Source organism: Notolabrus celidotus, chromosome 16 (genome assembly GCF_009762535.1).
Source record: "Notolabrus celidotus isolate fNotCel1 chromosome 16, fNotCel1.pri, whole genome shotgun sequence".
NCBI classification, from domain to species: Eukaryota; Metazoa; Chordata; class Actinopteri; order Labriformes; family Labridae; genus Notolabrus; species Notolabrus celidotus.
In genome coordinates, this window is record NC_048287.1 from 15,822,614 (window position 1) to 15,839,917 (window position 17,304).

At 41.2% G+C, this 17,304-nt stretch overlaps 1 protein-coding gene across 4 annotated transcripts in view; it reads right to left on the reverse strand.

Moving 5' to 3' along the window:
- gabbr2 (gamma-aminobutyric acid (GABA) B receptor, 2) overlaps positions 1 to 17,304 on the reverse strand; it is a 217,689-nt gene that overhangs the window by 146,537 nt on the left and 53,848 nt on the right. For all 4 annotated transcript variants that reach the window (XM_034705475.1, XM_034705477.1, XM_034705476.1 and 1 more), the window contains one exon: positions 2,813 to 2,950. In XM_034705475.1, the coding sequence (XP_034561366.1) occupies positions 2,813 to 2,887 (75 nt within the window). In that variant the 5' untranslated portion in view covers positions 2,888 to 2,950. The remainder of the gene's footprint in view (positions 1 to 2,812; positions 2,951 to 17,304) is intronic.

The following is a 17,304-nucleotide window of genomic DNA, read 5'->3' on the forward strand; positions in this document are numbered from 1 at the left end:
AAGCAAAATGAACGAGTATGCAGCAGCATATTATTTCTTTTTTAGTCAACACAGACTGAAAGCTATTTTAAAGAATGTATGATCGTTCTTTTTAGTATTGCCTTTTTTTTTTATACTGTCGATAGTATCTGCACGCTCAGAGTTTTGAAGTGGAAATGATGAGCCAGGCCCAGAACATTGCCATGAAAAATTCTCTTTCTCCTTTCACATCGACTCAAGTCTTCCAGCAAGGTGCTGGGGTTGGGTGAAAAATATGAAAGAGCTCACGTTTTTAAAAACAGTTTCATGCTGATGCAGAAGGTTCAATGTTTTAGGGTTCAGAATAATACAAAAAAAAAATCCTTATCTTTTCTCCCCTCACTCCTTGTGCTCATCAATTCCTCCCAGCATGCAGACCTGCTTGTCGCACCTAAAGTTTTTAAAAGTAGCATGGGAGGTAGAACCTTCAGTTATCAGACCCCTCTGCTTTGGAATCATCTACCAGTTAAGGTCTGGGAGGCAGACGCCCTCTATACTTTTAAGATTGGGCTTAAAACTTTCCTTTTTGATAAAGCTTATAGTTAGAGCTGGCTCAAGCTTTGACCAGCTCCTAGTTATGCTGCTATAGGCTTTGACTGCCGGGGGAACTGGCAATTTAAGCCTATATGTTTGTAAAAGTGTCTTGAGATAATGTTTGTTGTGATTTGGTGCTAAATAAATAAAGATTGATTGATTGATTGATTGATTGAATACTCAAAAGCTAACTTTAGCTTGAGTATTGCGGTTGTTAAAGAGGAGAGTTGCCTGTCTCAAAAAAAAACACTTTAATGCACACACTGCATTAAAGCACTTTGATACTAACACACAGGGTACAAACAAACCCATTCAGAAGGAACACATGAAAGTCAGTGGGCTCAGAGATGAAGCAAGGACTCCCAAGCTGACTGACCGAATGAACAGCGAGGTGCCATCTTACTGCGTATTTGTGCTCCATAGAACACCTGACAGCTATCTGGTGTGTTGTTTACATCCACTGATGGGTCTTTCTGCAGATTTCCAGAGCACATTATGGCTGCTTGGTGAGTCATACTCTGCTGAGGATGCAGCTCAGACATCTTGCATCTCAGAGTATACAGTAGTAACATGAGCTTCTGATATAGATGTAGGGCACCGAAAGTATAACAACTCACACGCAGGAATTAACACTCATGTCTGCTTCTTTGTGGGCATATTGACAAGGATGAAATTAACCACGGATGCATCAAGAGAGGAAACCCCAACCCATACAGATTCTGATGTTAAAAATAACTATTTAATAGATCCAAATTATTTTTCATTGTATAAAACTGTTGAATTAATTCAGGCCTTCTTTATACTAACTTTGATTAAGCATATGGGCATCAACATATCCTCTCACAATGATACTGAATGATGTATTGATCCGACTCTTGGTAAAAATCTAATTGCTTGTGGCCCTTAGCATTGACTAAAAGTATGAATTCCTTGGGCATCTTGTTTAAACTTTGTGTTTGTGCTGCCTTCACTCTCACAGTTCTGCCTCAGTGCCTTGGTTTTTCTGTAGTTATGTTTGAGATCAGACTGGTGTGGATTTGTGAAGTGTTAGTTTCTTTGTATCAACTGCAAAAAGAGCCTGGTTAGAGGACACATTTTACTGCACAGATAGTCCTGTGGAGCACAAGATTGCAACGGCACTTCTCACAGGTAATCACTCCCAAACAAGCCAATAAACAAAAGAGAGTCCATACTCACACTCACACACACAAACAAATATTTAAGAGCACTCCAAATTCAACTCTGGAAACCCTCCTTTTTCTACAAACCAAGGGGGAGTGAATACAGAAACAAAAAATTAGACATCCTTTCATTCCCTCATCCTGCCCGGCTTTTCAATCTTGAGTGACCCTGACAAGACGACGGGCAGAGAGGAACATGAAAAGCAGCAGATTAACTGTAATTGCAAGCGGAGGAATTATGCCACATAATGTGACATTCAGTTCAAAATGCAGCCTCTTGAATTTTTGCTATCTCCTCCAAGCATGAGCTTTCTTATCTGTTTCTGATAACCTTTGTGGAGTTCGCAGCAAATGGAATGTATTCTTTGGATGAGGCATTTACCCTCTTTGGTACAGCAGTCAGTACATCGCCAGAGAAACTGTGTGGGGGGGGTCAAGTTTACCAAATGCAGGAATGAGTGGTTCTTAAAGCCTACAGGGAACAAAACTATAAGTTAATGGCAGCAAATGTCAATGCAAGATCTAATTGAATTAAAAAATCAATTTCATGAAATCCTGTAAGATAATTTACATCGAAAGAACGGAGTCTTAACACTTCAAACCAACAAATATTAATACCTCAATACATATTCATAGATATCAGTCAAAGGGGAAAGCTTCAGTCTGTTCTATAATGTGAAAATATGCTTTCACTTAATTTGAATCAACTGCTTTCAGGAGGTTTAACTCATCTTAACACAACTGCTGTACCAAGGATTTAAACCATTTTGAGTATGTGTCTGTTTTGAGATGCGGGATGATTCTGCATATTAGAGCAACACCAGTTAGAGATTCATCCCGCCAAGGTTAATAAAGGATTAATCCATGAGTTGGCACCTCTTTTAAATCCTGGATTATATCTGCATCAATATATCATATTTCTAAGGAATAACAATAATGGGAAACTCTGTTAGGAAGCAAGTTCAGGACTTCTGTTGCAAATCCATGAACAAACAGAAGATGTAGATCACACACACACACACACACACACACACACACACACACACACACACACACACACACTTCACTGTTAACCCTACCTGCACCAGGTTCCAGCCCTCCAGCGACTCTGCGATGATAGAGGTCACAGACGGGCAGACTCCACCGAAGATCATCAGGTGTTTAGGGCCATAGCATATGGCGTCGAAGAAGGCCCTCAGCCCCTTGGCATTGTCACACTGCAGACAGAGAAGTGGAGAGGGAGGGGGTGGAGGGGGAAAGGGGTCGGACAGAGGGACAAAAAGGAAAAAAAGAGGAGATAAATAAGTTTTTTGTTTCAGGATGATGATTTTAAAAGAACTTGAAAAGGAGGGTAGAAGTTATAAAAAGAATCCTCCCTTATTTGGGATCCTGTGTAGTTGATTCAAATGTTAAAACCAAAGATTCATTCATTCTAAATTATTTATTACTTGAATCAGAAGAAAGAGTTGTATGAATTGTATGAAAATTATGAAAGAAGAACAAATCAATGATTTGAAATGTGAGCAAAAAAAGCTGCTTCTGTCGTTCTGCTCCGACACTCAGTACTCACTGCTCCACAAAGAATGTATTCTGATTCTGTAAAAACATGATGTTACATTTGAATAATATTAGAGTTGTTTTACTCTCCATACACTCTGGCACATGCTGACACACTGTAATTGAATCCTTGTGTGTTTTGAAAACCATTGTGTATAACAATGTATCTCACAGGCTGCAAGAGCAAGAGCAGGCCCCCGCTCTGATCCGGTGCTGCAGCCATTTCACGTCACTATAGCAACCGTAGGAAAAAAATGTGTGAAAAGGAGAGAGAGATGAGAGAGAAGAAGAAAAAAAACTGTGTAGGTTCATATTTATTGCTACAAGAGCTGGCTAACTGGTTTTGCTGTGATTTCCACAGTTTGTAATGACATTCCTATCAGCGGTAAACACTTCCAGCCTCAGTCTTCTTTTATTGCCGCTCAATTCCGGATGTGATTCCGTGTGTGTGGCGAGGAGAAAGATGGACTGACTGACTGAATGGCAGGTGGTGTGCGTGTTGGCGCCTTCCGACAGAGTCCATCTCATCTGGAGAGTTATTTGACCTTGTTAGCCATCAGGCGGCCACTGAATGAAATTTCCCACAAAAGAACGAGCGCAGCCAGGCCTGCACGGCGCAGATTGAAAAACTGAGCATGGAGGAATAAGACTCCTAACTCATGACGTGTGTGATGAGTAGATAACTTTGAGGAGAGAGCGACCAGTTTCTGTTGATACGTGGGTACAATTTCTGTCAGTTTGGGTTTTTTTTTACTTGAAATAAAAGCTGCAAAAGTCAGTTGTAATCATGCAGGGTTTTTTTTTGTGTGAATGCCCCCTTTCATTTGTAAGTACAGAACATCATCAACAACAGGGATAAATAGGCTTTCCCCTCCGCACAGAGAGCAACGTATGTTGTAATGTCATTCAAAATAGACCAGATTGCAAATATGCCTCAGGTGAAATTAGAGGGAGAAGATGTGATTAGACACAGTGGGGATTCCTTATCCTGGCCACACAGCTGAATAAAGCAGCAGGCTATTACAGAACATCTCCCGTTTGCATACTCTTACCATTCATTTCTCTCCAGCTAGCCATAACAAGGTGGGCTGCTCGGACTGCAATTCTTGCTTGGTAACCACGCAACAGAGAAGAAATGTGGGCAACTCGACTTGTCAATGCGAGTACAATATAGCTTGGTGATACTGAAGGTTTAAGATGGTTTAATATGGAGAGTGACAACGTGGCGTGGGCGGCACAGAATGGTTACAATCCTAACCTGCTGTGGAGCGAATAAAAACTGCTGTGAAACATAAACGCAAAAAAAAGACAATTCTCTGCTTCATAAATGATGTTTTTTTTATATTAAAATACTGTAAATCTTTTTAATTCTGTTGGTGAACTAATTGCTATTCACACATTGTTCTTCCTTTCATTGTGTGTCGTTTTCTCAGAGTTCTGGCACGTCACTCGACTCATTAGGAAACTCAAAATCCCAAACTTAAAAGCTTAAAAAAAAAAGGTAACACTTTCTTTTTCTCACGTTGTCTGTTCATCCCTCCTGCTTCATTCATCCTCTCCTACTTGTGCCTGGCACACACACATGCACACAAGCTGTTGTGACTACTCACAGAGCCTTGACTGTTGTGTTGTCATGCCAACGGTGTAACTATCCACACTTTGAGCCAAGATGAGGGAGAAGGCTACAGCAGGGACGGGGTAGAGATGGTTATATTTAGCCAGCCATTAGGTAGCACAACCAGTCAGACATGAATCGATACTTATTCAGCTACGGACACTCGGTAAGCTCAATGCCAAGTAGATGGAGCAGCAGAGAGGGGGGATATAAAGGGACACAAAGAGTGGTGAGACATGGAGAGAGTGGAAGTGATGGGGCGAGAGAGAGGCGAAACAAGCAGCTGAATAGGGGGAGAGAGAGTGAAGACGTATTAGTCTGACATTAAGCACGGGCTAATAAAGCTGTGTCAGGCAGTGTTATAAACCTGCCCTCCATTATAACCCTACAAAGGACTAATTTAAGACAGTGAGAGTGATACAGTGACTCAGTGGCTGCTCTTCAGACTCTCCATTAAATATGGAAAAATACATTTTAGAACCATATTTTATTTTTACACATCTTAAGAAAACTTTCACAATTGATGGTCTACCCATTCTCCGCTTATACTTATTGAAATCCCTCAATCATTTCTCTGCTCAACAGAACCGAAACCATTATGTATATTTCAAGTTCTCCCGAGCAGTTTCCCTAGAGGTTTGGCTTTCCAATCCCAATTTTCCCAGATAAATATGTTCCAAACAAGCTTTAAAGTGAGACAAATATAACACAAAGGAGTTCTGGAGAAAAAGTGGTACATGGAGAGAGGCATTGCAGCATTTAACGCTCAAGTCGAGCAGCGAGAAATACTACAGCACTTTATTTCTCTCCTCCCCAGTCTGAAATCTAATTCCTGGCATTTGGAGCAGATCGATGGGGTTAACGCCCCGTAGTAATCTGTTTGACCGCCTTGGGAGGAAGCCAAAGAAGGTGTGTGTGTGTGTGTGTGTGTGTGTGTGTGTGTGTGTGTGTGTGTGTGTGTGTGTGTGTGTGTGTGTGCATGTCTGCCTGTGAGTGGAGGAGTTGTTAGGGTGAGGGCTGATGGTGGAGGAACCAGAATATAGAAACACCAGGACTGTGTATAACCCTTTATAAAGTGATGGGGACACAAACTGAAAATGTATATGCAAGCACGCACGCAGGACTATGACTCGACTTTCCATGACTGGATTCTGGGATACCTGTCACAATACTCGTGCTAAATTTCTCGTCGTATTTTTTGAGATGTCTCCTCCTCAGCTTGACATTTCGTTGTAGTGAGTAAGCACAAAATACCTCCTCCATTTAAAAGTCATTACTGATAGGACAGCTGGCTAAGGAGGAATTTATTTCATACCCTTCGAAAACCATTGTCTCCGTTCCCTTTTTTTTACCCTGACCTTTACGCAAAGCCACTGAGATTCATCCTTACTGATTTATCATTACATGAATACATTAACTCACTGTTTTTGTGCTGCAGATAAATCACACTTAATTAGGCTAAATGTTAGGAAACAGTTTACCCTGTAATGTCAGAGTGAAGTAGAGATTATCTGCATTCCTTATATGCAAATCAGAAACTTGTCATGTCTAAGAAAACAGGACATTTTTAAAACATGGCGCAGCATGCAGCAATGCTTATTTTCTTCCTGCAGAAAGCCTTTATGAAGAATCTCAGACTCAACATAAAAAATTCAATGCCTAACTTGAGATAATAAACTCTGCATAATTCTGTCTATAAAATGTATGTAAAAAGTGAGCTGCATCCTACACCAGTGTGACTAGTATCCCAGTATAAAATGCAAAAAAAGCTAGTTTAATGTGTTATGGTACTTAACCCAGATGATGCCGCTCAAAGAAGCAAGCGACAGCCGCTTAGCTGCGAAACGCATGCTGGACACAAAGCGAGGCATACCAGGCTAGCAGTGACACTGCCTAACAGTTTTCCCCCTCGTTAGGTCATCAAGCATACAAATACAACTGTAGAGTGCTGATTTGATTGTACAGACTCCTCAATTTAAAAAAGTGACAAGCGGAGAGAGTGGGAATTGGTCGCGGACAGTGGATCCATCTGTGCTTCACAAATATCCATGCTACCTTTGTGCTCAACCACTATACAGGTAGCTAGCAGGACGGCAAAAGCAGATAGTACTTGAAAGCACAGCTGCATAGAAACGGCACACTGCTGAACACGAAGAAAGTCCTTACTTTTTTAAAATATTTTTTTTGGAGGGGCATTTTCGCCTCTAACAGACAAGACAGCTGAGACAGGAAATGTGAGGAGCAGAGAGTGGGGGAGGACATGTAGTAAATAGTCGAGGCTCGAACCAAACCTGCAACCTCTGCGACGAAGGCTATAGCCTCTGTATATGGGGCGAGCGCTTACACCGCTAGGTCAACGGTGCCCCACGAAGAAAATCCTTACTGAGGAAGACAATTAAATATTTTTCAATCTAGGGTCCACCAAAGTAGACTGTTTTGTATGATGGTGCAAGTTACATTCCAGATTTTCCAAAATAATCACAAAAATAGCAAGAGAAACCTTGATTGTTCACATTTTGCATCATTAGAGATCTTTTTTTTTTTTCACCAAAAACAAAACCAAAGCAAGAAGTTACAATTAAGTCACTAAAGATGTCCCCTACTGAGTTTCCCATTTGGCTAGAAGCGGTTTGATTGAGTTTTGAGTCACAAAATCCCCAAAACAGTATCCTAAATGTAAAGCACATTGAGCTTACCTGTAATGAAATGCGCTCTATAAATAAAACTGCCACAGCTATTGCTATTACAAAGCGCTTGTCTAGTCTTTTGACCACTCAAAGCACTTTCCCACTACATGTCACATCCACACACATTCATAAACCCAAGGCAGAGGATGCGACGTAAAGTGGCCATCAGAGTTCCTGCAAAATGGCACACTGCTGCCCCCCGGGAGGGTTTGGTGTCCTGCACTCTGTGGACTGTAGGAGCTGGGATCGGGCTGCCAACCATCTGGTTGAGTGACAACCATCTCTTCCACTGAGCCACAGCTGTCTTAAGGAGACATGTGGTTTCTATAAAGCTGGATTAGTTAGCTCTATCCTAGCTTACAGGTGCTACCTAGCGAACAAGCTAACCAGTAAACAACTGAAGACTCTGCTGACCACTGAAGCTTTAACAGTCCTTCTGTGTCTGCAGTACACCCTTGTAATTGTCTTTCACTTCAACACAGAAGAGATTCACTTCCCATAAGACACCAGCTAGCCTGTGTCCCATTGGTTTGTTACCCATAAGGCAACCTTCCTTGGAGGGGAAGACTCAGCTGTTACTACTGATAGGTCTGACAGACTATTAAAATGACCTGTACCCTTTATTGACTTATGGTGGATACCACATATATTAACAACTTAATCAAGGCAGCCATATTGATTATTTTCTTGGGTTAATAAACTGACCATACCTACATACAAGGAGAGCCACAAAGTAGCATTCTAAACCTTCACCTTTAAGGGATTGTCATTGTTGAACTCAAAGCCCCTGTTCGAACTTGCACTTTGTGGGACAAACCTGCAGAGATCACGAGAAAGTGCCTCTTTACTGTATGTGTATGTGTGTACCATTGTGTGCGCACATGTGTGGGGTATTGTGACGCGAACAAGAGCTGATCAGAGAGCCAGGCTGGAGCTAAACATGATGAAATGCCTTGTTAGCGCTGCAAACAGAGGCAGCTGCACCTGTCCCTCATCTAATGGCAAATTACTGCGCCCAAATCAGCAACCTGAGGCTCAATCCTGCACACACACATGTGAGTATGTGGGAGAGAGTAAGGGAGGACGTGAGAACAACAGAAAAAAACAGGGAGGGGGAGAACCTGATGTGATGTCAGAAGCAATCTGTTCTTCACACACTATATTTATTCATGACAGGGCCAACAGCACAGGTGATTACTGAGAACAAAATCCTCAAGAATTCCTCCTCAGAAAACGTCCTTACAGATTTCATATTGTGTACATGTTGCTGCCTTATCTCTGCAGATAAAGTGATGTTATTTACAAACACTTTAAAGTGTACTTATCCTATGACAGCTTTGTGTGAACAACAACTCTGCTGTGACATCAATATTTCTCTCCATCCTGAACAGAATCTCAACACTTCAGTTCAAGGATATGAAGATGTTAGTGTGCAGAAACGAGAATATTTAGCGACATCAAGCAGTCAGAATCTAGATTAAAACCTTCCCTTGCTCACCGCTCCTGTTGGTGAAGCGATGGTGGCCTTCGACGCTCCTGTGATGCAAGAACATCTCTTAATACAAATTATTTTGCACACAACCACTCTCTTCTTCATCATCTTCCAAAGCCTGGTTTATACTTCTCCATCAAATCGACACCCTAGTGTACACCTTTGGTCCGCATTGCCCTGTTCCTACGCAGACGCCTATGTACGTAGCCTGATGTGCACCTCCTCAAAAATGTAACTATGTGTTGAAACATTGCAGACTGTAAGCTCTGTGATTGGTCCACTGGGCAACATCATGTTTCCTGCTTATAACATTTCCAAAATCCCCCCACATCGACCGTACATTCCATCTCCTCCAACCTGCCCTCTCTTTTCTTCTTTGTAATAATTACTGTATGATCAACGGCAACATTTATCAGCTACAAGTTCTCTGTGGACAAGCAAGCAGAAAACATAGCAGGGCTGGAAACAGGCGATTTGACTAGCAAAGAAATCACACTGCCAACAAGCGTTTGGCAGAGTATTGCAGAGTAGCAGCACTACGGCGCAGATTCTATGCAGAAGGATGAACCAGGCTTAAATACAGCAACTCGTATTTACTAGTTTGTCTATTCTGTGATGCTGTAGAGACATGGTAGTGCAGGATGGTGGCCTCTGTGAAATGGGACCTGCTCCTATGTAGATGTAAAAGGCTATTCTAAGCTAGCCAAAACAGAACAGTTTCCAGGGAGGCTGAATTTTGCCCTGTATTTCATATTTCCATGAAACTTTACAGGTAATCTCAGTCCATGGAGACATAAAGTGCTATAACAATGTTGAAGTCCCCTTAGAATGCATCCCCAGGTACACATATTTATATCAATCCTGCCCTCAGGCTGTATGCATTCGAATAGCTTCTCTATGCAACAGCGTTCAGCAATTGCAGAGCCTCTACTTCTCAGCTACATCCGCCTCTTGCATGCCCCCCTCATTGAAACACTTCCAAAACTCTGAGCCAGGAGAGGAAATGTGAGCCGGGGCTGAATCCTACAATTGCTCAGACATATGCTTGGCATTTTAAAGCCCTATAGAGTTAGCAGGGCCCAACGAATAGGTCAGATCTAAAGGAGATTATCTATTTCCCCATGTAACAACCCAACTAATCCTCTAAACTCTGTCATGACTGTCAATACCAACTACTGTGCACAGAGGAAGAATAGGGAAAAAGGGTGGGGGCGAAGTCTGCAACAGTTTAGTAAAGATTCAGTATTTCGGTGCACAGGAAATGTAGCTGTAGTACACTAAATTTGATTTTCTTAAAGAGTGTATCAATAGTAATTTGATAAAGAGGGCTCCCTTGAGTTCACCAGGGTTAGTCATTCATTTAGGGTCAACAGTCTCCATTGCTGACTAAATTCTCACAGAGCAGCAGCAGCCTCATCTTACCTGCCATCATCATTACACACACAGAGACATAAGATCTTTAAGAACCAGAGCTATTTGTTCCCCATCGATGGGCCCCTAGGTGATTCACAGGCCCACTGGGGTGTAACATATCGCCCACCAGGCCTTTTTTTTTCCCTCTCTCTAAAAGAACAGAAACAGACAGCTGACAGGTAATTCACAGACTTAAGGAACCAATGTGAATTTAAAAAAACGATAGTCAATGCTTGGAAAAAGGAATAAAAAAAGAGAGAGACAGGGAAGAAGAAGATGGAAGAATGAATGTGTATGCAGCAAGCATCAAGGCTGCTTGTGGTAACATTTAGACAGCAGGCCCAAGAGTATTCGAGGAGAGCACACATTGATTTGAAAAAGAGAGTGAATGAAGTAAAATTGAGATGGAGTTGTTCTTTCAATCTGTTTCCTTCACATTGCATGCCTGCAAGACAGAGAGAAAATAACAGAAGAACCCGCTACTTGTCTAGGGAGAGGCTGGCCTTTAAAATCAACTGCGACAGACTGACTGGGCTGCTCAAACTGACGTCTGCTTACCCTCCGTTGCCTCCTCTCTCCCTGCAGTCTGGCTCTTGTTATTGTACTCAATCTATCCCTCCCTTTCTGGAGCGCTCAGATGGCCACCAGGATAACCATGATGGCATGTTGGAAGCCTCTCCGGTGGTGACAAGTCTCTTTGTCGCTACATACACACAAACACACACACACACACACACACACACAAGTCTCCCTCTGTCAAACACAGACACACACTAGAGAAATTATCATCCCTCAACAAATGTGTGACAAAACACAACTGTACCCACACACATGAAGCTCGCTCACGAATCAGAGATAAGCTCAAATTGGCCAGTTGTGCTAAAATCGCAGTGAACACATTGCACCTTTATTAGCAATCTGTGCTGTGCAGGAAGCAGACACTGTGTTAAGCCTATTACAGGTTGTTGTGCTTTTAACACAGGCCTGACAACAGCTGGAACGTGTAGCGCTAACCAGTGAGGGGGTCAGATCAGAGAGTAATCCCACTGACACGAGCCAACTGGTCCTCAAGGTAATGCTAGACAGAGAGGAGGGGGGAGAAACGCTAAATCAAGTAAAAGAAGTGGTAGATTTTCTTCAGACTTTGGCATTGCAGTTTGATCATTGGTTTTCCAGTTTTGATTTGCATTGGTTGTGGTTCTTGCACATCTGGTAGTTGGCTTTTTAGCAGGGCAGTTTCAACAAGAGAGGCACATGTGTTGCTGATTCCACTTAAAATGGCTCTGTCAACTGTAAACTGAGTTTGTCATTTTATAGTGATGTAAGTGAGCGCTATTATTCACAGTATACTGGACTCAAAGAAATATGGATGCCAACCTCTATTACCCGCTAATGAGTGGACACAATGCTTCACACAAAATGCCATTTGTGGCTGATTCACTTGACATGGCGGACATGCAGTTTGTTTAGCCAGGGGTCTGCATCAGAGCGCTGGTTTTGTGCATTACAAATGACCTCAAAATGGGACTCTACATGAGCATAGAACTGCAGCAGATACAATATGAGATATTGGACCCCTAGTTCACTGTAATATTTTGCATGGAAAATGCATTGAGAGAAAAGAATGAGTTATTGATAATTGTACACAACCCCAATAGGCAATATACTGTATATACCAATGACAAAGCAGGCACAAGCAAGCATGTCCATTTATAGCTTTTAATTTGAGCTTTGTATTGTTGATGATCACACAAGTAACACAATATAAGCTCTGATTGGTCAGTTTATCTTAAGTAAAGGTGGTGATGTTGCTCTGAACTGAATCTATACAGTTGGAGAAGTATTGTTGACAATACTTTATCAGGCATTGACTGTATAGAGAGCAAAAACATACACAACCCCATGCAACATAATGTAATCCCAACAGTCATCCTGAACCTAGTGGCTACCATCTGTTCACATTTTAGATTTACTAAACGTTTAGACATATATATCTGCCTGAAGACTAATAGTACGCTCTTAAATGTCATTTCTCACTGCCAGCGTCACTCTCGCTTATTAACTTTAGAGTCGCTTAATCAACATTGAAATGCCTGGGAAAGGTAGTCTTGGTCTGAAGTCCTTTGGCGCTCCCCACTGACCTCACCAGAAGCCCCAAAAAGTAGATGAAATCCCAAATTGCTTAAAATATGGCAGTGTCAGTCTGTTGTTTACTCAACCACCTTGTCCACTAGACTAAATAATTCAACCACTTTTAGGTGGATTGTTATGCAATGCATTAAACATTTTGAGTGTGACATTTATATAAGTGATAATTTGCGCAAAAAGGAAAAACTTTTCTCACCTGCCAAAAGTACTGTACCTTGAGGTGAAATAGTCAACCCCTTACTTACCTGCTAACTCATAAATGATCATGACTGGAAGAGGAGGGATTAGGAAAATTGAGAAGAAGAGGAAGAGAGGAAGTTCATTATTAAGTTATTTGTTCCCTGAAGGTCCTCTGCACTCTCACATGGATGCGTTCAGTAAATGAAAGGAAACAAACTGGGACTGAGGCTGACAAATTCATTCAGTCAATGGCACAGGAGTAATTGAGTGAAGTGTTTGTTGGTATGCAGGAGTCCAGTACCTCTGCAGACAAACACAGAATCTTTAAGTATGTTAATCTTCTAGACTGGGAAGTCGTGATATCAGCTGCTATCAAATGCACCAATGTCGATTTTTTTCTCAAGGCAATCCGCATAAAAATGTTTCCTCTGTTCGGTCACTGACAACACAACCTTGAGTGAACTCCAAATGAAAAATTGCTACCCTTCAAGATACGTGTAAGATTATGTCCTGTTTTTTTTCTCCACTGAAGCAGGTCGTAAACTGAATAATACGGAAGAACATAAAACCCCTCGTATTTTTCTTGTCAATTAGGGATATTAAAGCTTTTGTCCAAAACAACCTCCTGTCTCTTTTCTCCTTCTCTCCTTCTCAATCTTCACGAAAACTCTTTCAAACATAAATATACAAGCCCTGCTGGGTATCGCTGACCTATGCTATCAAATAAATCACAGTTAAAAGTCCCTGCCTCTACTTTTATTAGTCCTCTCCAGTCTGTTTACCTCATATAATGCTGTCTGCAGAGTGAAGACCATCAGTCATGTCTAGCATAGGAGGAGAGAGAGAGATGAAAACCTATTTAATACGCAGACTAGACCCTGACAGTCTGCATCAACTAAGTAGCCTGGTAGAGACTGGGGTCGAGTGGTATTGAGGGAGGATACACACCACCTGTATAGATGGTTCAATAAGAATTTGTTACAATAGACTCCTGTTATTCGAAGGTTGTTTCATCATTTCTATCAGTTTAATAAAAGGGGATACTTCAACATTTTGGAAATACTGGAGGAGGAAGAGGGCTCTCTGAATCAGCTGTGTGGCAAGCACCGGTATTTTAGACTTGACGTGATCCAGCGCTATCTCATTTCACATCAACAGCAGATGCAAACAACTTTAGCCTTGTTAAGAGAAGAGCTCTGATGCTGAACATGCTAACCAAATGATCTGTTTATTCATCAATTTCTGCTCAATGATGTTTGTTTGTACACTCAAAGAAATAATTTGTAGGGTGAATGTAATAAAATTATGGAAAAAAATTCCTCCAAATTAAAATGCTTTCATTTAGCGAGACACAATTTTGTTGAACCAACTAATTGTAAATATGTTGAGTGAACATAAAGTATTGACATTACCATTACTTATCGCAATGTTTGGGTCCAACTTAATTTGTAAAGGTTGTTTCAACATATTTACTAAGGTATGATCTGACTTAATTGTCTTGGGTCACAGTAACTTGTATAACAAGATTATGGATAGCTTATATATACATTTATTTTTTTGTAAGTTGTATTTTTGGCTTTTTCACCTTTACTGACAGGACAGCTGAAGAGAGACAGGAAACGGGGGAAGTAGACAGTGGGGGAAGACATGCAGTAAATGGTTGACCTGCTGAGAGTCAAACCGGCGGCCTCTGTGACGAAGACTATAGCCTCGATATATGGAGCGCTTAGACCGCTAGGCCACCAGCGCCCCAATTGTAGTCAGTCACAGGCGATCTCTCCCAACTCCCCGTAATGGCTCTTCTTTGCCAGAAGCACGAAACCTTGGCTGATGAATAGTGCCTGTCATACGTTACTGCCACCTTCTGCTCTGGAGAGGTATTGCAGATGGGATTCCTACATAAACATATTAGGTTGTGTTGACATAAAGCAATCTTGTAGTTTAAGGATTTTGCATGTCATGTTAAAACTACATGATTTAAACATGTTTAACCACTAAACATGAATTAATATAATAGAAGCTACATGTTATACTTATGTTGATAAAACAGAGACCCATGTTGCTTTTTTTGAGTGTACTAGCTATCAACAACGTTCGCATCGCTTCCTGATATTCCACAGGTTAAGGCGAGAGTCACAACCAAAGAACGTGCGTGCATTAATCACGTGTTAGAAAAAATGTGTGGGGTTAAAGGAATTTTTGCTAACGTGTTATCATGTTAGCTTTGACAGCCCTGACAACATAATAGAAGTTTCTGCTGGGTTCACTTTGACATTGTCTTTTGGAAGGGCACTTTTCCCACCACAATCATCACACAAGTCACGTTTGCGCTCTTGTTTTCAGATGACATTGCCAGCAGTCCTTTCGACCATTGGTTATCTAATAACATCCATTTAGAGAGTGGAAAACGAGCACAGATATTGCTGTTGACATTTAGTCAGGACTGGAAAGGACAAACATGGGCACATCACTCATCCTTCTCTAAATTGGGAGAACCATCGATGGACAACTTTCTGAAGAGGCAAAGAGGACCTGTATTTATTCCACACAAGACAGATGGGAGTCTGGGAAGTGTAGGCATGTGGAAGCGGATTCAAAAGACAGCCTGTTATAGCTGGTGAGTGGGTGCATGCATGGAGGTCTGTGCGTGTGTGTTTGTGTGTGTGTAGTTAAGTGGGATACAGCAGAGCACAGTTCAGGCAGTCCCTCTGTGCAGCCTCAGGATGCTTCTGTCCACGCACATCAATCTTGTTACGGCAGAACGCCGCCTCCCAGGAATCCCGGCCTAGTCCCTGTTAGGATGTAGGGCTTCTTTTTCATTCTTTAAATTTCCCTCTCTCCCTCTCCACTACTCCCTACTGCTTGGTTTCATCAGCATCATCATTGGTTCTCTCTAATTCTCTTTCTCTGTCTGACAGTTACTTCCCACCTCTCACTCTTGCTTTTCCTCCCTCTCTCTCATTATAAGTTATTGGGGTCGTGGCTGTAAGCACTGCATCATTAACACATCTTCTCTGGATGTTAGCATTGCAGTTTTCTGCTCGATCCAATTAATGTCTAAGTTAATCACCTAGCCGTATTATTCAAAAGGATGCTTAGAAAGAGTGGACTTGCATAACATGGCAAGCAAATGTGCTTATCAATCATTAACGTTAGCTGAAAATTGATTAAATAGTCAGTGACAGGAGAGCACAGAGGATTGCAGAATAGCTACTGCAGATGAATGAATTATGACAGCCAAGTGAAATGAAAAGAAACAGAAAAAAGTGTACATTTAGGGTGGGGTGGTTGAGGTCTTCAAGTGAAAGAACAGAGAAGTTTTCCCAAGATCCTAACAGATCCATGTATTTTTTTTAACTACATACACACCAAACCTGAGGTATATGCATTCTTACACCCAAGGGGAGAGGGGGATAGACACTATCCTGGATATTTAAGGTTCATAAAATGTTAATTATGTTCGACGCCAAAACTCATCTTACTCATCTTCCTGTGTAAAGTGTTAATCATACTCAAGACGTCTATTTTTATCCTTTTTTTATCCCTCTTTTACTATTGTAAGCCAAGCTGCAGCGATGTCAGTAAATAAGATTACAATGAGATTACGCCTCCCTGTGCTTACATTCTTGTTGTTATTAACAAAAGCTGCAAAATCAGGACTTGTTGATTAGTTTTGTATTATTATTTTCTTATTATCTCAGCACAGAGGGTATCCATCAACTCATATATGCTGTTGATCAAGTAACAAACAGCGACCATGTGTTCCCTGTTTGATCAGCATCAATCATGCATCCTCTAAGATCTACTTGGGTAATACACTTAATGGTAAATAGAACCTATACACCTACTGAGATCTGACCCTGGCATAAAGGTCTTCAACAAAATATAGACTTTTGTTCTTGGTCCTGGTTCAGGGGGCCCTAAGAAGACCTCTAATAAGCCATTCAAGGACATTCAAATAAAACCAATGAAATATAGTGGCAGCAACTATTTTAAATATAAAACATGCCCATAATTCTACAATTTCATTTAGCAGACAATTTTATACAAAGCAGGCCAGATCCTTGTTTGTGTAGCACTCAAAGTGCGAAAAGTGCCACTAACTGCTGTCCTGTCAGACAAAGGTGCTGACATGCAGTGCTGGAGGCAACACACAGGGTGTTTGAAGCAGCTTTTTAGAAATATTGGCTTTAAGTAATAGAACAAAATGTCTTAATAAAGATTATGGTGTTCTCTACCTTGCACAAAACTGTATTCGACCCAGGAATCAGTTATTTCAAAAAATGTAGAAGCACTTTCTGCTAATATTCTCATTACCACATTGCCTGTCTGGATGTATGGAATGTCGTAATTTCATCAGAGTAAATTGAAAGTATTCCAACAAAAACTAATTAATGATGTAAGTTGTGATAATGATTTTAGTACTTGTGAGAAAGAGGTGGAAAAATGAGCAGTCCATGTCTAATGTTCTCATTCTCT